Source organism: Wolffia australiana, chromosome 3, assembly GCF_029677425.1.
Source record: "Wolffia australiana isolate 7733 chromosome 3, ASM2967742v1".
Taxonomy (NCBI): Eukaryota; Viridiplantae; Streptophyta; class Magnoliopsida; order Alismatales; family Araceae; genus Wolffia; species Wolffia australiana.
Genome location: NC_135837.1, coordinates 14,856,586 through 14,877,518, shown reverse-complemented (window position 1 = coordinate 14,877,518; position 20,933 = coordinate 14,856,586). Strand labels below are relative to the sequence as shown.

At 39.2% G+C, this 20,933-nt stretch overlaps 2 protein-coding genes across 2 annotated transcripts; one reads left to right on the top strand and one right to left on the bottom strand.

The window, feature by feature from the left end:
* Window positions 1-4,567: 4,567 nt before the first annotated feature.
* Window positions 4,568-7,504, top strand: ACD11 (Glycolipid transfer protein (GLTP) family protein). Its single transcript, XM_078572665.1, has 4 exons — window positions 4,568-4,848; window positions 5,753-5,925; window positions 6,592-6,737; window positions 7,336-7,504. The coding sequence occupies exons 1-4, from the start codon at window positions 4,642-4,644 to the stop codon at window positions 7,440-7,442; spliced, it is 633 nt and encodes a 210-aa protein (XP_078428791.1). The 5' UTR covers window positions 4,568-4,641; the 3' UTR covers window positions 7,443-7,504.
* A 388-nt stretch (window positions 7,505-7,892) lies between these two features.
* Window positions 7,893-14,428, bottom strand: CPSF30 (cleavage and polyadenylation specificity factor 30). The gene is made up of 7 exons (XM_078572664.1): window positions 13,886-14,428; window positions 12,589-13,002; window positions 11,730-11,892; window positions 11,530-11,640; window positions 10,412-10,480; window positions 9,060-9,146; window positions 7,893-8,790 (listed from the first exon to the last, which is right to left on the bottom strand). The coding sequence occupies exons 1-7, from the start codon at window positions 14,272-14,274 to the stop codon at window positions 8,098-8,100; spliced, it is 1,926 nt and encodes a 641-aa protein (XP_078428790.1). The 5' UTR covers window positions 14,275-14,428; the 3' UTR covers window positions 7,893-8,097.
* Window positions 14,429-20,933: the final 6,505 nt, after the last annotated feature.

The following is a 20,933-nucleotide window of genomic DNA, read 5'->3' as shown; positions in this document are numbered from 1 at the left end:
GGCTTTGTTGGGTTCAAGGCAGGCATCCTTATATTTTAAACTTCAGCATGATCAAAATTTTTTTTTCTAATCTATGTTGATGGTATTTAAATAATGTGTCCAAATACGTATGCAATTAAAAATTCTGTGCATAATTTAGGTTTTAAATTTTCTATCAAAGATCTAAAACCTGCACATTATTTTTTAGGAACTTAATTCATTAAACATGGTAGGGGGTACATTCTTTCTCAATCAAACTACATTGCTTCAATTTAAAAATTTTCAATTATGGAAAATTGTAAACCTTCTCGTACTATGTGTGTTTTATCAAAATCATTGATTAACAATGATAGTTTAATCAATGGCACACTATACAGACAAAATGTTGGTTCCCTCCAATCTCGACGAGACATAAACTTTGCAGTGAACAATGCATGCCAAGAATTTCACTCACCAACAAATAGCAATTCGTAATCTCTAAAACATATGCTTCTTTACCGTAAAGGAAGCATCTTATGCAGGTTACTTATTCCCAAAAAATCATGTTTAACTGCGGATGCATTGAATGATGCAGATGGGGTAGCAAATTTCACTGATGGACGATCAATGGGGGTCTTCCTAGTAAATAATAGCAAAAATCTCATTTCCTGGTGTCCAAAAAGAAACCAACTGTTACAAGATCAAGCATGGAAGAAGAATACAAGGCGTTGGCCAAATGTGCCTAAGAAATTTTTCGGGTACGGTCTCTTTTGAAAGAAATAAACTTAACACATACCCAATCTCTGATCCTCTAGTGTGAAAAAATTGGGAAACACGTATCAACGCAAACCCAGTGTTTCATGCCAGATGACCAAATCTCTTGTTCTTCTATCCGTTGGTGAAGAGAAGAAACCTATAACAAGCCCCCTACATCTTAAGCAGAGATCAGATAGTGGATATCCTGATCAAACACTAACTCTCAGCTCTGGGTCTCCGACCAGATGACCAAATCTCTTATTCTTTTATTCGTTGGTGAAGAGAAGAAAACAATAACAAGTCCCCTACATCTTAAGCAGAGATCAGCTAGTGGATATCCTGATCAAACACTAACTCTCAGCTCTGGGTCTCCGACCAGATGACCAAATCTCTTATTCTTTTATTCGTTGGTGAAGAGAAGAAAACAATAACAAGTCCCCTACATCTTAAGTAGAGATCAGCATGTGGATATCCTGATCAAACACTAACTCTCAGCTTTGGGTTTCTGACCAGATGACCAAAACTATTATTCTTTTATTCGTTGGTAAAGAGAAGAAACCGGGGCCGGAAACTGACAAGAGAAATGAATGCACAGCAATTGACTCTGGCAGTTACCTTATTCTTATACCCGTTTACAACATAGAGAATGAGATTTTGGGGTCCTAAGCTGGTCAAGCAAGGCCAGCGATGTCTCACGGTTAGGAGATGTTATCTTGTTATGCTTTCTATTTTTCCCTTTCTTCTATCTTCCTCCCTCTCCCCGTCTTTCTCTGTCCTGCTTCACGCCCACCGTCCATTTCTTCTCCCCCCCCCTCTCCTCTTCTGCTAATTCAGACATCCTCTCTCTCTCTCTCTCTCTCTCTCTCTCTCTCTCTCTCTCTCTCTCTCTCTCTCTCTCTCTCTCTCTCTCTCTCTCTCTCTCTCTCTCTCTCTCTCTCTCCCTCGCCCTCTCTCTCTCTCTCTCTCCCTCTCTCTCTCTCTCTCTCTCTCTCTCTCTCTCTCTCTCTCTCTCTCTCTCTCTCTCTCTGTCTACCTCTCCTTCTCTCCCCCATATCTCTCTGCCTTATCTCTCTCTCTCTTTCTTTCTCTTCTCTTTCTATCTCCCTCGCTCTTTACCTCTTCATTCTTTTTCCTTCTCATTTGTCGTTCTTCGCCGTCTGAAGAATTCAAAGGCTGGCCCTGCCATGGCTTCGGTGAGACTGCCCAATCTCCTTTGTTTCCTTTCTATTCACGTTGCATGGTTTTAGATGTCAGCTGCAAATACCACAGAGAGAGAGAGAGCAATATGAAGATCTGTAGATGTATAAATAATCTATGCATATTATGAGTCTGATTCCTGTGTTTTATTCCGTTGTTGCATTGCAACCTGAAACTTTCTAGAGAGGAAAAAAAACAAGAGGAACAGACTCTGTATTGCGTTGTGGGATAGCATCATGAAAATTTTCTAGAGAGAGACAACAAAATGAAAGGGTCTGTAGTAATATATAATGTATATCATGGGTCCGATCTCCTTCTCTTACTCCGTTGCCGGATATCAGCATGAATTCTTTTAAGAGAGAGAGATATAGTAATAGATCATGTATATCATGGGTCCGATCTCCTTCTTACTCCGTCGCCGGATATCAGTATGAATTCTTTTAAGAGAGAGAGATATAGTGAACAGTATGAATACTTTCTGGATATGTGATGTATATCATGGGTCTGATCCCGTTGTGCTTGTGACCCTGTTGTCGGTTAGCAATTGGAATTGTTTCTAGAGAGAGAGAGAGGGCAATACGAACATTGACTATATAATTTATACGTAAATATCATTTATATATATATATCCTTCTTTTCTCCACAGAATAGCAAATGAATAAGAAAACGCATATTTTCTAGAGAAAGTGAGAGAAGAAAGAATGGGTTTGTTATCCTTTGTCTATTTCCTTAATCAGAAATATTATATTCCTATTTGAGAAAATTTCATAGATAATCATCTTTTAAACACTAGTGAAAATCATATCCCTCCCCCGGTTGAAATATGACGTCATTAATGGAGCAGGAAAAAGGGGTCCCTCTACCGAAATTCGGGGAATGGGATGTGAACAATCCTGCCTCGGCGGAGGGCTTTACGGTCATTTTCAACAAGGCCAGAGACGAGAAAAAGTCAACGGGCGGCACCTCCACGTCCAGGGAGAAAGGAGATTACAAAAATGCCCAGACCAATGAATTCAGAAAGAAGAGGGTATGCCTTTTTCTATATTTCCTCTTCTTTTTCTTATCTTTCTATTTTTTCTATTTTTCTATTTTTTATTTTTTTTCTTTTGTTCCTCTCTTTTTTCATTTTTCCTTTGTTTTCTTTTTCATCTTCTTGTTTTTTATTTTTCCTTTTTTCTCTTTTACATTTTCTTGTTTTTATTTTTCCTTTTTTTCTTTTTCATCTTGTTCTTTATTTTTCCTTTTTTTTCCTTTTTCATCTTCTTGTTTTTTATTTTTCCTTTTTTTCTATCTTCTTTTTTATTTTTTTCCTTTTCCGCTTTCATTTTCTTATTTTTTCTATATACTAACCTTTTCTTTGTTTTTATTTTTTATGTACTTATTTCTTTCCTTCTTTCTTTATTTTTATCATTTTTCTTTATATTTTTTATTCTTATTTTTATTAACTTACTCTCCCTGTGTTATTTCATTAACTTTTTTCTTTTTATTTTTTCTTAATTTTGTATTACTTTTTTATTTTTATTTATTTTGTATTTTATTTGAACTTTACTATTTCTTACTCTCCTTTCATTCTTATTTTTTATGTATTTATCATTTTTCTTCCTTTTCTTTTCTTCTACTTTATTTTTATTTTGTCTTTCTTTTTCTTTGTTCTTCTGTTTTTTCTTGAATCTAATAAAGAAATGGAGCAATGATGAGTGCTTAGTAGATTTAATTTAGTGTGAAAAATTCCCCCAAATTTAAACCAGACAGGAAAAATGTACTGGAGAATTAAATTACACCATCAATTATACCGAATCCTATTGTTTTATTGTTTTGTCAAGCTTTGTCAACAAACATATCTATCATGGCGGAGGGTTATAATATTCCTTTTTGTTAATCTACAGAGAAGGTGGCTTTGCTTCTGACCCATCGTCATCACAAAGTGGAATGGGAAATTTCACTGTCCTTTGTCATGTATTTATATCTATATATCTACTATTTCTGTTCTAGACCCAGGCTGGTTATAAAGACTTCCTAATATCTCTCTCTACATGCACATACACCATCTCTCTACACCATGAATACCTCTCTCTAGATGGCTACATGGCTCTAGGAAGTGAGATGATTTCTTTCTCTTCTGGTTTATATGTTACCATAATTAATCCTTTGTCATCCATCTCTCTCTCTCTCTAACCATCTCTCTCTCTAAATGACTGACTTGGGAGACATGGGGAGATGTCATGTATCTCTCTCACACACTGTAAAGAGCCTTATTTGTTTTTTGTTCTGTCTCACTCTAACACTCACCCATTGGGTACAGAACGGGAGGAACATTAAATCCATGTTTAATTAATCTTTTTAGATTAAAATCATGAAACCAAGTTAAGAGGATAAGTGCAGTGACAAATACTAATATATACAGACAGAGATATCGACTTAAAGAATGAATTTCAATTTATTTTCTTCTATAAAAATTATCAAAACCCGTAAAAGAGGCTTTTTCTCCCATTTCTGACGTTAGAGAGAGAGAGAGATAAAATTAAAATACTATTTGTAGACATAGAGAGAGAACAATATTAATAAGCCGAGTTTTTTTGAGGATTTGATAAGCAATTTTTCAATATCTCAATGGGTTATCTACAAAATAATCATCTTGTTCTTGTACTTGTTCTTCTTCCTCGGGAGAGAGAGAGAGAGAGAGAGAGAGAGAGAGAGGGAGAGAGAGAGAGAGAGAGAGAGAGCGCGAGCATGGGAGAAGAAGCGGAGGAAAGGCCATTGAAGAGAATAGCAGAGGCGTTCCACGAGCTTGATCTCGCTATAAATAGCATCAAAGGGCAAGAAGAAAGCCGGGGACTTGACGCGACCCGTTTCTCAAGAGCATGCTCCCTCGTCTCCTTCCTCTTCGGCTGCCTCGGGATCGCATTTAAGTTTGCAGAACTCGATTACGTTGCAAAGGTCCGTTTTTTCCATCTGTGATCGCATTATCCAGTTCTCTTTGATCTTTCTAGAATGATTTTTTTCATTAGAGGTATTTACTTGGTAATCAGGGAGGTTTTTGTCCGCTCTGCTACTTCCTAAATTATGGGTTTCGAGTTTTATTGATCCAAAGCTGAGCATTGCTTTTATAGTGAATCCTAGGTAGTTTGGAAGAGCTTTAGCTCTGAAGTCGGATTTAGCTGTTGATTTTTCGGAAATGTCGCGTTGGTTCGGTTTATCTTCTTTTCATGTGATCAGTTACGTTGTCCGTAATGTTCAATGCATTCATATTTTAGGCTTTATTATTGGCTCCGTTATTTTTTTCCCGTGTTACTGTATTAGAAATTTTAATCGACAACGCCAAGGGGAAAAACTCTGAAGGCAGCGATCAATCTCACTGTTCATATCTTTTGCCTTCAATACATTCAGAATGAACGACTTTGTCGTTAAAGTAATCGTTGGAAAATAAAGATGTTGTTTTAGTAAACTTAGCAAAATTAGCCGTTTACAGTTGACTTTCTCTTCTGGACTGCTCTCCGATTTTTCGCAAGGGCTTGTTAATATTCTCTTCCAGTTATGATAATTCCACAGTGAAATCATCAAAACCTGCGACCATTTTGAACGGTCTTAATTCCAAGTAAAATTCTTCCTTTTTATTTCTGGTCTTGTGAGATCAAACTTCCTGAAAATCTCTTGAACATGAAATGGGCGGCGATGTATGATCCACCCATGATGAACCGTTTTATGACATTCACTAGATCTAAACATGAATATAGAACTGTGAAACAGGTCAAAAGAAGCCCATCTAAGTTTTTTCTCGTCTTCTTAGAAAATGACATTGAATGTTCGATTTCTTTTATTATGATTTTGGGAATGACGTCAGGTTGAGGATTTGAAGTCTGCGTCGGAGTCGATAGCCACTCTGGAATCGATGCTTCAGTTAGACATCGATCAGGACACGGTGCGGAAGGCCGGAAGCCACACCCGAAACCTTCTTAGGGTTAAGCGAGGCCTGGATATGGTCAAGGTCCTCTTCGAGCAGATTCTGGTTTCTGAGTATGGACTCTTTCCCTGTTTCATTTTCTTTTTTTTCTGCACTGGATGGCTTTCTGGAAAACAATTTTTGATCATTTTGGTTCCAAGATTAGAAAAACTGAAAGGAAATCCTTGTCTGTGTCAAATACCCCGCGTTTGAAGTCCCAATTTGTAGGCATCACTGCTCTGATTATCCATCGTTTGATGCAATACTTCTCGGCAATTAAAATGATGTCTGAGGGGTTGGGGATTATAACAGATGGCTGGAAAGATGGAGGGTTGAATGGTAGAGGGATGGATGGAGAACCCAAGATAAAAGTTTGGGCAGAAAAATAGGCCAACTTGGAGAATTGGAGCATTACGTAAATTTTGAAATGAAACATTACATAACCTCAGGTCCAATATGGATAGATGGCTTCATGGTTCAGAAAATCGATGGATGGGTTGATGGGATGGATGTATGGACGAATAACTGGGTTGGTAAATTGTCATGATTGAGTAAATCATTTGATGGATGCCATTAAATTTATGAGACGGACGGTTGCAAGAGAGAAGGATAAGCAGATGGATGGATAAACGAATAGATAAAGAGATGGATACTGGTGGGCAGTCAACTTTCTGAGATTTGATCATTACTGTCTACTACAAACAAAGAGCTTGTGATTTCTAAATAGGATTAAATTTCAGGGGAAATTCTCTGAGAGATCCTGCATCAGTGGCTTATGCCCAAGTGTTTGCGCCGCATCATGGGTGGGTCATTAGGAAGGCAGTCGCTGCTGGAATGTATGCACTTCCTTCAAAGTCTCAACTCCTCAAGAAACTCAATGAAGAAGGTGAGTCGTCACGCCATCTCTCTCTCATTTCGACTACTCGCTCTCATCTGTGACTTATCTCTCTCTGATCTGAGTTTCATCTCTCTCTCATTTCCATAAATCTCATCTAAAACTTATCTCTCTCTCATTTCCATACCTCTCTGATCTGATTCTCATCTCTCTCCCATTTCCACACCTTTCGCTGATCTGAGTCTCATCTCTCTCCCATTTGCTATCTTTCAAAAAAAAAACTCTCTCCCGTTTCCATACATGAGAATACGTTGACTGAGACTACGATGAAAGAGAGATTTGGAATTGAGAGAGAAAGGTATGAAAATGAGAGAGAGATGAGACTCATCTCTCTCACTTTCATGCCACTCTCTGGTCCGAGTTTCATCTCCGTCTCATTTCAATATCTTTCATATTTTAATCTCATATCTCTCATTCCCCTGCTTCCTCTGATCCGAGTATCATATCCCGCTCATTTCCATCTCTCTCTCTCTCGTTTCCATACATCTCTCTCATATCCAAATACCATTTTTCTCATCTGAGACTTATCTCTTTACCATTTCCACATTTTAATTTTTCTCTGAGACGTATTTCTCTCTCTCTATCTCAGAGGCCACGGCCCGGGTACACATGAAAAGGTATGTCTCCACATCGGCTTCCGTCGTTCATTATGTTAATGAGCTGTTTCTTACAAGGAACCTAGGCATCGACTGGTAATCAGTGACTGGTTTTTATAAAGCAGTTCTGCTCAATTCATGGTTCATCTATTTCCTCCGTAATGGTGACTACGTTCATGTCTCTCTCTAACCTTCTCTTTCTCTCTCCACCCCGCGCCACATTTCTTAAAAGGCTAGTCTAGAAAAATACACAGGCTGCGTTATACCAAGATTCCAAATCGTCACTCAGACGAAGAAATATAGCTCATTTCCACCCACAAAGAAAAAAAAATCGTTTTTTACATTCCTTAATTAAAATGTTATCAAGCATTTAAACATTCTACTAAGAGTTTGGAACTGTCATGCCTCGAAGGGTTGGTTGTATGGAGAAACTTTTAAACAAGATAAACTGGCAGAGCCCTGAAGTTGAGATTTCCCTCTGATCTGAGCTTCTCCAGCATGTCTTATCAAAGAATTCCAAACAAGTTGCTTTTTGATAAGGCAGATAAAGTCTCATAAAGATCTTTTCTTTCACATTCCTTGTTAAAAAAAGTAAGGCAAGTATTTACATCATTACCGAGGTTATAAAATCCTCAATCCTCAGAGGAAGAAATTAACTCACGTTCATTAGAGTTACAATTATTCCAGCCACAAATGAAGACCCACAAAACTGTCTATATGGAGAATAAATTGAACAGGAAAACTGACCCGATTCCTTAACATGAGACTTCCCACTTATCAGAGGCTTCTCCATCACCCCCACGCCTTCTTCTCTTCTCCTCTCCATGTCTACTAGACCTTCTGGAGCCCTCATCACCACTGTCACTCTTGCTACCATGATCAGACCCTGCATCATGTCTCTCACCCATGTCACTTCCAGGCCATCTCTGATCTCTCCTCGAACCTCGAGAGCCAGTCGACGAAGGCGGCGGCGGCAGCGGTCGGAGCAGGGGGGGCCCACCCATGGGCCGAAGTCCCCGTCCCGAGCTCATCCCCGGGGCTGCCATGCTGGCCATGAAGGGCGGCCGGGCCCCGCCACCCATCATCATGCCAGGGAAGACGGGCGGCGGTTGGCCCATGCCGGGGAACCTCGGCCCGGGAAAGGGCTGAAAGAAGGGAGGGTTGAATTGGTCGTAGCCAAAGCCTTCGGCACCCATCATCATGGGGGGGAAGCCTCTGAGACCCATCATAGGCCGGGCGCCCCGGCCCATTGACATGTGAGGTGGCCACATCAGCCCCCTCTCTCGGGCCCGGGCTGCGGGTCCCATTGCCTCGTCCTCCTCGTCACTTTCTTCCTCCTCTTCCTCGTCCTCGAAGGGGACGATGTCTGGGTTCTCCGCAGTGTCCTCCATCTCCACCCCCTTGGCCTTCTCCTCCTCGCGCTTTGACTCGGCAGCGATCAGCATGGCCTAGAGAGTATAGATTGAGATTATAGAATCCATCAGAGGAAATATCTGATCTTTCAATGTTCTCTTTAAGTGCTCTGGCATATTTCTTTCGTTAGCTTATAAGAGTCTAAAGAGAACTAGGTGATTGATATTGTGAATCTTACTCCATGAAGGTTTCAATCCGTTTTTTTTTTTTTCTGCCGAGCGAATTAATAAAAAGGATAGGAAAAAAAATTGATCATTATCCAGTGGTACAATTTTAATTGTTCAAACGCAACATGGGTCCATACCATGAGTTCACTATCTGGTTCAAGGTAGAGGAGTGAAGCCAATTGCTCTCCAATCGACGGCTCCAACTCCTGACAATCTCTACTAATCTGCAATTGCACAGGAAAAAGAAATTCAAGAAAAAGTTAGACACAAGCGGAAATGAGGGTAGAACAAAGCTCCTTTTCAGCGGAATCTAATTTACTTGATATTACTCTTTTTATCCTTAAAAAATGAAGATTTTGAGGCTTGGATCATCAGGGTAATATTCTCGTCATACACTAAGAAATGGTTTAACACTTCAATGCAGCCTAACATGCTGGAACATCTTATGATTAATAGAAAATTGAGTCACTTTAGAACCTGAACAACTCGTATAATATGAATTTCACCGCCTTGTAAGATAAAAGTGTGCCCTTTGCGACATCAGCATTCCAATTTAATATTGCTCATGGGCAGAATTGTCCTAAGAAATGATCTTCTTTTCTGTGTACCAGAAAAATTTATTTCTTCGATAGCCCAGCTGAAATAATCGTCCACTGAGTTTGACATCCCAAAATTTTGTCCCTTTTCATCAATATGTTGAGCACTTTGTATTAAAAAAGCTGGACTGCTGGTCCAGTTTGATTGAATTACACAGGTATCTTCCAAAGATAAATTCAGTCTTCCGATCTTTCAAATATCAGAAAAAAAAACAACCCTACTCCCTATTTAGAAAGATCATGATACCCAAAAATTGCATAAAAAAGACATTAACAAGGTGTTGAATTTAAGCTGTCTATTGATGGGAGTGTACCCAAAAAGGTAAGCTACTGCACTAGCACCTTAAAACGAGGTCAATATCCGACTGATCCATTTCTAGTCAGATGTTCTTTTTAGGTTTGCAGTCCCTGACGAACAAAAGTACTCACCTTCATCATCATTCATCTGCGGCGGGATGACAATTATCATCATCACTTGTCACATGATCATGATGATAACGATTTTGTGACAGACAATGATGACAATGAAGATGACGATGGAAGGAAAAATCTGCTCCTCCTCCAGCCATCTCCACCTTGTTTCTCTCATGCCATCGCCAACATGGATGTCTTCCCATGGCAGATGTGGCTGCCACCGTTGGCCTTATCTTCCCTTGCCGATACCAGCCTACTCATCCTTACTGAAATGATGAGAGGACAATGATGAGTTGTCACTCATTCACGAGTAGGATGATGATGACAACTTCATCAATTTCAACGTGACACATGGTTGAAACAATGATGATTTCTTCATTTTCTGCTGAACCCTACTTCAGTTTCTACTTCATCACTAATCTTTAAAACCGGCACGGATGCGTGCCTTTAGAAATTTTGACAATGGAGCCAGAAAGTACCTTCACTGGCAAGTTCTCGTTGTAAGGATTCCTCAAGTGGCGAGTTTTATAAAACGACAACTCTCCAAGCTGTAACACAGAAACATCCAGCTTATAGATGAACGAGATACCAGGGGATTATGACATTTGATATAATTTTAAAATGTTTCCAAAAATCAAATCTCCCACGAGAAAGTCCAGATTACTAGAAGGCTAAAGATACAGCAATATAGAGAGAGGGTAAACCAGAATTATTTGAAAATTTTACCGTGTTGTAGTACAAAGAAAGAACAATTGCATCGTCACATCAGATAGGAAACTAGAGTTTTATCAATCAAGCATGCAACGACACGATAAGTAATCAACTTCAGGCATAATCCGAGTTGAGAAAGCGAGCAGCACGCATTCTGAACTATGACAGATTTTATCTCATAAAAAAAATATTCGAGAACCTGAGATGTACTACAGTAATTTATTCATCTGTTCTGTTATGAGTGAACAGCTCCTTAAAAACTACCGAGGATATAGGTTTTTTCTTTCATTTCCAGCGCGGCATCAAAAACCAACAAAAAAATCCAAAACCATAACGTTTGTGAAGAAAACCAGTGGTAAAGGTCAAGTGTGGATCAATATCAGGGTAATTTTTTGGAATTCTCCTCGATACGATCTTCTCTCAAAAAACTAGAAAACAGAAAATTTCAGAAATATAATCCCTCTCGTTTCAGCATTGTATTTCTTTCAAAATAATTTCCAGGATGGACAATAGCAGGGTGCATTAAACTCCAAAATAAAAGTCAAATCTTAAGGTATTAGCACCCACTAACGTTAGAAGTATACAAAATATTTCAAATAAATTTCCTTGATTGATGCTCTTACGAAACCAAACACTGGATAGGACCGTAATAGTTGAACAGCATCATCACATGAATTTTTAAGCACAATATCAAGGCCTTTGAAACCCGTTTCAAGGGAAAGCTGGGTATCATCAGATAAAGGACAGAAGCAGTTCCGCTGGACATTTTTAATCGTTAATACGTAATATTTTCTTAGAAGAACAGTTAATACCTAACATATTTCATCCTTTCAAAAACAATTTAACATATTTCATATTATTAATTATACATTTTTTGTCTTGATACCTTTAACCACTTGATGGAAAAATTACGACCATAATGTGCGGTGCCATGGGCGTGTTTCCAATTTCCTCCACCAAAAAACCCACCAATTCGAGACATCATCTTTGCACATCCCTACAAGCCAAAGGACATACATTTCATAAAATTTTCATTTTATCTGAGGCGTATGAAAAAATTTTATTTCACACCAAGCAGCAGATTACCTGAAAATGGCGGGTGCGGTTGATTGAGAAAATCAAGATGACATTTTGTGAGGAATCAAAAGCTTCGTTTAACTTTGCCTCGTTGCTTCTCTGCGTCGCCCAGACACCTTGCTGAACAGATAGTTCGAGATTCTCCCGGTTACAGCTTTTAACTATGAAGTACCTAGTTTTTCTCATATTTTAAGACATCAAACCAGTTTAAGAAGCATTAATTGTAACGTCAAACTCATGAAAAAATGAAAGAGTTGTGATTCAAGCAGAACGCTATAGTTCTCTAGGTCATTATTTGCCGAAAGTGAATGGAATCATGGTGAACCGAGGCTGGAAATTTATCTTTATTTTCAAAGAAGTCAGTACGACACTAGAAAGAATTATTATGCACTAGACAGAAGGCATTCCAAACTTAGCCACACCTTTGATTTGCAGCGTATCTCAACGATTTAGATAAAATAATTGCAGAATAACACACAGAAAAAGGTTCAAACGCTCAAGTCTGAAAAATGAATACCCAAACGCTCAATTTAAACAAACGACCTCGTCATTATGATTTTAACAAAAAAAATCGTCACATAAGAAGGAAAAGAAGTGTTCTAGAAGGATAATTGTGGATTTTACAAATAAACAAGAAATTGGACAAAATTAAAGGCGGGAAAGCAACATATGATATGTATAAGTAACAGTGTGTCACTCAGATGTTATTCATGCCGGAATGATGTTCGGCATGGCCAATGGGTTTTATTCTAACACCCCCGCTTATAATCCAAAATGTGAATCCCAAACATATGATCACGAAGATAACTTTACAGTTTATACCTCTACCTAATTACATAAACATTTATGAGGAAAAACCAGAACCCACCTAGATTGACCTTGCGGAAGAGGAAGCGCAGTTCTAACAGGCTGACTCGATCCATTTTGGGGAATTGGAGACTGATTCTGGCTCATTTGCTGACCCTGCTGCACAGTCTGCTGTTGCTGCAGTGGCTGTGGTGGCAACTGTTGTTGTGAAAGTTGAATGGACGGCCCTGATGGAGCGATAGGCTTTGATGGGTTACTCTGACTTACAGCCCCAGAAACGGAAGGAATTTGGGGCTTATCTCCCTGCTGGGAGTAACCCACGTTTCTAACGTGGAAAAATCTGCCCGAGGGGCCAAAGGATGAGTTCATTTGCTGAAGTTTCTGAAAAATTTCTTCCACTGGGGGAGGCGGTCCTGGCAGTTTGGCATGCCTGTATCTGCAATCAGCACCGTTTGGGCAAAATCCCAGTTTATACCTGTCATTCAATCACAACAGTGGCAACATATTAAGGCCTTTAGGGGAAAATTTCTTCAAATAGACGTTTTATTTCTGATTTTTCCAGATTTTATCTGAAGAACATATCTTCATAATCATAAATGTGCTTTCAATGCAGTCTTTTAACATCAGAGTATGAAAAAATAAGGTCGTATGAGTTCTCTAAGTTTCTTCTGCCTAACATGACAAAATCAGATGAATTAACATAGAATACGTGAGCTCGGGTTTTGTGAAAAAACATTTGAGCTGACTCTGGCGAAATCATAACAAGATCAGAGCATATGAGGAGGTAAAAGAACTTTTTAAGTGATTCAGAACTCATCTATTCGGGCTTTTACAGATAAGAATCGGGCGTTGATGCCTTTCAATAAGCAAAATGCTTCTGTTGATAATAAGATGAGGTCAGATTTTGAGTATACTGATGATTTAAGGCAAGTTTAAATACACGAGTGATGATAAACCAATTCTCGTGTCACTTAAAAAATTAATCACGAATCACCCCAAGACTTGACTAATATGCGAAATAGAAAGAGGCTCATATCCCCACTCTATTTGTAGCTCAAGTATAATTTATTCAATTGCGGGTAACGCAAAATAGGTAGCCGATTATGATCACTATGTTCATCAGACGCTTAATCCTCACATTCGCACCAGTGACCGAAATCTACTCGACTTTGCACAAAATTGCAAAGAAAAAATGAACTTTCGAAGAACCCGAACTTCAAAATGGAGAAAAAAACTAAGCAGGGAAATTTTCTCATTATTTCCGCCAAGCATGAGAAACAGTCTTCATTGTACAAAGCCCAGGATTAACAACAACAACAACAAACAAACAAAGTAAGGTACCAAGACCAGCATCATACATGTTACACTCTTTGATGTCCTCAGTCGTATGCTTGTAAGGGCAATCCTGCTCCCGACACTCACCATACAGCCGAAAAAACCGACAAACCGGCATTCGATCCTTGTCATACTGATGCAGAAATCCACAGGCATCCCCTTTCATGCAAAGTCCTCTGAGCCAGTGCCGGCAGACCGTCTGGCGGAAGCTCCTTCTCCCGCCCTGCGAGTGATAACCACCGCTCGGGCCCGTCCCAGAATCGAACTGCACAGCAGCAACATCAGGTTGCCGCGGCGCTGAGCTTTCTGGCGCGGTTTCGACGTCCGCAGCAGATCGATAAGGGCCGCTGGCTATGGCGCCGTCGAGGCCGCCCTCGAAATCGAAGCTGAGGCCGCCTTCTGCGTCCTCCATCTCCGATCCAAGCTAAGGGAGAAGCTCCGGTTTCAATCTCCGATCTAGGGTTCTTCGGATTTGCTCTTCCTGGAGAGATCTCCCTCTCTTCGCCGGTGCGAGCTCGATCGCGCCCCAACCCCGATCGATCGAGAATGAAAGAGGGAAGAACAGGTTTAATGAAACTCAACATACTTATCAAGGACTAAAGTTGGGGGGTTTAATTTTAATCAAAGTAAAATTTAGCTTGCTGTTTAAATATTTGTGCGTGTTTTATTAAATAAGTTTTGTACTTTTTTTTATTCTTGGCAAGTTTCATCAAATTTGTCATTTTGACAGTGTAGAGTGCTGAACTTCAAACATTTGTGTTTTTGTAAGGGTGACTGGGTAGTTTAGTTTTCTGATTGTTGTTATTTTTTGCATATTTGATCAAATGTCATAGTTATGAGAAAAAGGTGGGAATGGCTGGAGATGGAAATTTTAGAGAGTCAAAGTGGAATAAAATTTAGTTTAAGACTTCTAAATCTAGTATTTTAAAATAGATGATAAAAAGGAGAGAATGTTCCAAAAATCTGTGGAAATAATAAAATCAAGAGCCATGTAGTTAGATATTTCCCTTCGTGAGGTGATCATGATTGGGGTTGGACATTTAGGTCCGAGGACTAGTTTGACCTGGCCGAACCAGGTTCGTAGGTGCTCCATTTGAGGGTGGATCGATTGGTCTGACAGGTTTAGGTCCAAGAGTCAAGCAGAACCAAAACCAGAAATATATTATCAAATATTTATATATTATTTTTTGTAATATTCTAAAAAATGTTAAATCCAACTGGCTGGAGAGGTTGCTGTTGAGCTCAGCATAGCCGCCATATATTTAACTATCTGAGAGCACCCACTTGATGTAAAGGAGTTATTCTTCGAAAGCGTGCTGCAAGAACCCGTCAATACCTTTCTCTATTTAACATTTCTATCTTCTCTATTGTGGAGGGAGAAAGACCTAGAGAGGAAGATTGAGAGAGAGGGGGGAAAGAAAGGAAGGGAAGGGAAGGGGCATTCGTTACCAGTTTTTCTAAAGCTCGTTATAAGGATATGTAACACACCCATCAACATAAATTTTATACTTTAACTTTGACATTGACCAGTCAACCTGACTAAACGAGGACCGATCCATACAGGACGGGAACTGAACAAGAACAGACCGGAACGAGAACAAAATTTAGGTAAGGTTTATGTTTTTGTTAAAACCCAGGCCGGACCAGGACCATCAAACCCTAATCATGATAATTGGATGGGTTTAGCTTTAAATGGTGCAAGAATGGGGTTTGACAGCAAAAGGAATGTAAAGATCGTTATGGCCGCATTGGTTTCACCTAGGATTCTTCCTTGTATGGAGAAGCCAACTAACCACTTGATTTGCTTCTTATGACAATATGTGGGTAGGTGTAACTTTTTTTCATAGTGATCATGATTCACCTGTGGATCAGAAGTATTGTTGTAATTTATATATCTTTAATCTGGCCGCTTTCTTTCTTGGATAAAGATGGAGGCCTCTCTCTCCTATTTTAATTAAACCTCATTGATAACATCATTTTCACGCAATAACTTATGTGAGCATCACCTTTGAGATACTTTCTAGCCTCAGAATTTATGCCAGCCAATAGTCATGTGGATCTCATCAGTCACAAATCTTTAGCCATCCAAGCTCATAATATATGTCAACATAGGTTTGTGCCATGGCATTGTCCTACGCCATGTTGTTGTCTTGTGCCACATCACAAGAAAAAAATCTATGAAAAATGTGTGACTTTGGTTAGCTATTTGACCCACCAAATTATCTCACGAGAGCAAAAAGGAATTGGTTTTATTGATTCAGTCTCACACATAGGAACCCCTTTTGCGACCTCTTGAGTTCACTTCTAAGTTATCCCTCATGCGCCGCCCCTTGTTGTGTTCTTGCCCCTTTCACTCAACTACCTCTTTCATAGTTGATCATGAGTCTTACACAACTCAATTGACATCACCACTTGCCTAGGTTGCTGATATATATTATATGGTCATCAAGCCAATCACAATTCTATGTCATACTTGAGTACATTCAAATAACTATTTATTCATAAGTATTCTAGTGTGATGTTTATGACACATGCAACGACCAGGTGAATTATGGTGAGATAATAATACATTTATCATTGGTCTTTACTATTTTGAATATTTAAATTCAAACGCTACCCAAGATGGACAATGTAATATTCATAAAAAATATCACTAACTAGTCCTTACATTCATAAATATGAACATAGGCCATTACTGTAGAGACACAAAGCACAAATGGTAGGTGCTCTTTTATGAATGAGTTCACTGGATTGATCCCTAGGAATTCCTGAATGGTATTATAGCTAAATGTTAATTAAATTGATTAGCGTAGTGATTTGCGACTAGTCCTAAGGCATGAGATGCTAAAGACATCTGGTGCATGGTTGGTTATATTTTGATTGTGATATATAAGTCCATAATCACAAGATTTAAAGGAGTATTAAATTACATAGTATACGAAGGTGATTGAGTATTCAATGTGGGAACATCTGCCCTTAGTATAACAAGAGATTAACTTGAGGAAGAAGATGCTTTAAATACATGCCCAAGTTGATGTGAACATATTAGAGAAGATAGTCACTAGTATTTTTTGATAGTTAATTGTACCCTAAGCCATTTGGGAGTCTCGAGCAAATGAATGATTAATGATGTTGGACATCGATGGAGAGTGATGGCGATGAACGAGAAGAGGAAGACGATAATAATGACAGGGGGGATTGTGACGACTCGCTGCAAAGGAGAGGAGGAGAGTTTGGCACAATGGCGGCGATGGTGTCGACGGTGAGCCATAAGCCTCTCCAAGGGTTAAAATAAAGATTCCTCTTTTCAAATTACACCAACATTTACATCAAGGGAGGTGGCTTGTATCATTTGCCTTTTGGAATTCAAAGCAAAACCAAAACTATCAAAAAAGGAAAAGGTCTCTTATGTTCTATCACGTTTTGTGATGTCAACCGTTACAGTAATCATCACCTTCCCAATTTGTTCCCCATCAATTCTCTCCCTATTCGAGAGGTAAATACTGGAAAGTTAAGTGGAATGGCAAGAGTCTTTGGGTTTGGAGAAGCCCTTGAGAGCATATGACGATGGTAGGCAGAGCAGGTGTTGGCCACCGCACATCCAATGGGATGTGGTAATAAAATGGTCGGCATGCATCAGGACGTAGCACACATAATGCCCAGCTTATTGGCGAGCATTGGCAGATTCAGGGTAGGCATCTCTAAGCTTGTGGTCGCGGGCGCCAATGGGGACTAGTGGAGTTGCGGAGGTCATGTGGCGGGCATGTGGTGCAGGTGTTGACGTGCGCTGGGATATGTCGCGCATGTTGGGTGCTTGGGAAACTTCACAGTCAGCCCTATGTCCAATATAAGGACGAGAGCATTGTGGGCTCCCAAACACGATAGCACAAATAGGTAAAGGCATATGAAGGGGAACATGTCCAATGGGTGGCCATGAGGTTTCACATAGAGTTGGGGGGGCTAGAACAGGGTGTAGGGGCATGCTGCCTGAGGGCCAAGCTGGATGGCCTCTTGTCGAGGCAAGATGGGTAGGGTAGAGAACATAGAGACGCGATTGCATGGCAGTAGAGCAAGTCGTGGAGGCCTATTGGGTGGAGGCCTATGGCAGCAGCAGAATGTGGCATCACAGCCCCAGCACGACAGCGAAAGTGCAGGAGAAAACCCAAGAATGGAAAACTAGGTAACACTGAAATGGATCCTTAAGTACTTGAGAAAAGCTAAGAATTTATTTCTAATCTATGGGGGGGGACCATGGCAGCGGCGGAATGTGGCATCACAGCCCTGGCACGACAGCAGAAGTGCAGGAGAAAACCCAAGAAAGGAAAACTAGGTAACATTGAAATGGATCCTTAAGTACTTGAGAAAGACTAAGAATTTATTTCTAATTTATGGAGGAAAGGAGCTCAAGCTCCACTATTACACAGACTCAAGTTTCCAATAAGATACAAATGATACTAAATCTACGTTTGTATTCTTGTTGACATTGAATAGAGGAGCAATACCTTGAAAGAGGTCCAAGCAGAACACTACTAAAAACTTGACGATAGAAGTTGAATACATTGCGACAGCTGAAGCCGCCAAGTAGTGTGGTTGAAGAATTCCTCACACAAATTGGTGTTTTTGATTCCATCTCAGAACCTATTCCATTGTTGTGTGACAACAATGGTGCAATAACATAAGCAAAAGAGTCACAGTCTCATTAGAAGTCAAAACACATTTTGAAACGATTTCACTTGATTAGGGAGATCATTGATCGAGGAGATATTGTGATGGAAAATGATCAATTGACCTAAAACACCAAGGCCATCTCATTGATGGATGACTATATTTTGAATACGACTTATGAGTCTTTAATTATGGGATTCAAGCAAGTCATAGCTTGGATGTAGGAATAAGTCCACAGAGGTGATTGAGTGGTCAAGATGGGATCATCCACCCTCGGTATAAGAGGAGATTGACTCATGGAAGATGAGAATATTGGAGAAGTTGTTCTCTAATGGTCTCGTTTATGCGTCAATACTAATCGAATGATGAATTAGGGTTTGACAATCAACCATACTCTAAGTCATTTTGGAGTCTCACGGATGAAGGATTATACATATACGGTAATCGATGATGGTAAAGGTTCCATGAAAGAGTTCAAAACACTACTCGGTATCTTTTAGAGCACAATGTGTAGCTTTGCACCTCACAGGCAGGACACTTAACATATTGATTGGGATAAATTGATACTTAGTTAATTAATCCAATGTTGATATAATTAATTAATAAGGCTGGCTAACATTTTTTAATTGGGTCGTTAAAAGTTATTGAATATAATGATACATAGGCCTAGAGCATCACACACATAAAATCATCGGAGCATTAGTGAATGTATTTTACTTGATTGGTTTTTGAGTAAAACTTTAGTAAAATATAAATAGAGGAAGGGGCAACCATTTCAGGCATCCAAGCCAGCCAGATCTAGCCTGTCCTCCCCCTTTTCTCCATTCTCTTTGCTTCTCCACTCAAGCAAGGATAGTCTTCATGGTGAGAAGGTTTTCAAGATTTTCAAGAAGAGTTGGAGAATAAGAAGTGGAGATCCAAGAGCAATGTGATTGCACGAACACTTCTAGAGGGGGGGCACATGAATAACTTCACAACAATCTCAAAATTAGAAAGTCAAGGCTGGAACAAGTTTCCCATAAGGTTCATGAAATTTATTAATTTCATAGATCAATTCTGAATCAGAAATAGCTTTTGTTGCATCAAAAACTTGTTTTCTATGACTGAACCAAAGCACCAAAACCCAACAATATCCAGCTTATTTTTTATCATTTCTAATTTTTATGAATTAATTAAAATTTTTGGATTTAATATTGTTCCATGTTCTGCCATTTGATTCTTGAATGGTGACCAACCATCACTTTGCAATGATTATGGCAGCTTGTCATTCCAAAAAAGGTATCATTATGGCATTGTAAATCATGATGCCATAATGGCAATGATTGACAGAGAAAGTCTTATTTTTTAAATTGTAGGGGTGATGCAGACTAATGAAAAGGAACAAATTAAAAGCATAATGAATATACTTGTAGAGATTGATAAAGTCCAATCATTACTTCATTAGTTTCTAATGCGATAAGATGCTCAACTATTGTGGCTTTGACCAAGAGTTGCACAAAGAGTTCCACCACACATACACATGGTGCACACGTGTACTATGTGGCACTCACACATATATACGTGAATGGAAGAAGAGGAAAAAACATGTGGGTGTGGCTTGTGTTGGTGCATTATCACATCACACGCTTACTATTTAATTCCTTCATTTTATTTGTCTTTTTTTCACGAGGGCACATGTCAGATTTCTAGTCGTGAATCAAGAACAGCATAATGAAATCTTTGCCAATCATTGGAGAATCTTCATAAAGTTTAAGTTTTAAACCCTAAACACCATGCGATGGCAGCGTTGATGAGGAGAGGGAAATATTTAATTTAAACCAATGGCCATTGTTTATTTAGCTTCAACACTTGATGTCTAACGATCGAGAAGGCTGAGCTGACTAAAATCTTGAGGGCATCTTCTTGTTTCTCCCCTCTTGTCTTCCATACCCTTAGATATTTAAGATGACGTGTCAATCTTTGTAAAAGTTATCTTTTCATGTGGTTCCTATTTGGGTAGGATGATTGAAAGAGAGTGAGCTTTGAGGATCCATCAATGAATTATTGGTTTCTTAGGGTGATTAAGGAGAGACAACATAGAAGTGGATAGGCTAAGAACATAAGGTGAGTTATCTCAAATTAAAATGTATCTTCTTTATCATTGATAATAGGTTAGATTCATCCCCTCTTATTGGAAAATTAATTTTAGGGTCAAAATTGTGTTGTTCTTGATTTAACTTTAATCAATGAAAAGTATAAAGCGGTACTCATGTAATAATGCTAGCTAGTGGATGAGTATGGGTCATCTCCTCATTGAATGGATCTTAGAAATTTAAGTATCTCTAGAGAATGATTCAGGTAGGATGATACGGGATATGCATAGAATAAGTGGTAGCATTGCGATGGATGAGCTCAATGATTAATGGA

Bases quoted from the DNA above. Each gene is read 5' to 3' on its own strand.
- CPSF30 (XM_078572664.1), bottom strand. From the start codon at position 14,274: ATGGAGGACGCAGAAGGCGGCCTCAGCTTCGATTTCGAGGGCGGCCTC. The intron at 11,893-12,588 runs GTGGGTTCTGGT...GAGAAAAACTAG, and splicing joins CTTCCGCAAGGTCAATCTAG to GTACTTCATAGTTAAAAGCT. The intron at 8,791-9,059 runs GTATGGACCCAT...TATACTCTCTAG, and splicing joins AACCAGATAGTGAACTCATG to GCCATGCTGATCGCTGCCGA.
- ACD11 (XM_078572665.1), top strand. From the start codon at position 4,642: ATGGGAGAAGAAGCGGAGGAAAGGCCATTGAAGAGAATAGCAGAGGCG. The intron at 4,849-5,752 runs GTCCGTTTTTTC...GAATGACGTCAG, and splicing joins AACTCGATTACGTTGCAAAG to GTTGAGGATTTGAAGTCTGC. The intron at 6,738-7,335 runs GTGAGTCGTCAC...TCTCTATCTCAG, and splicing joins CAAGAAACTCAATGAAGAAG to AGGCCACGGCCCGGGTACAC.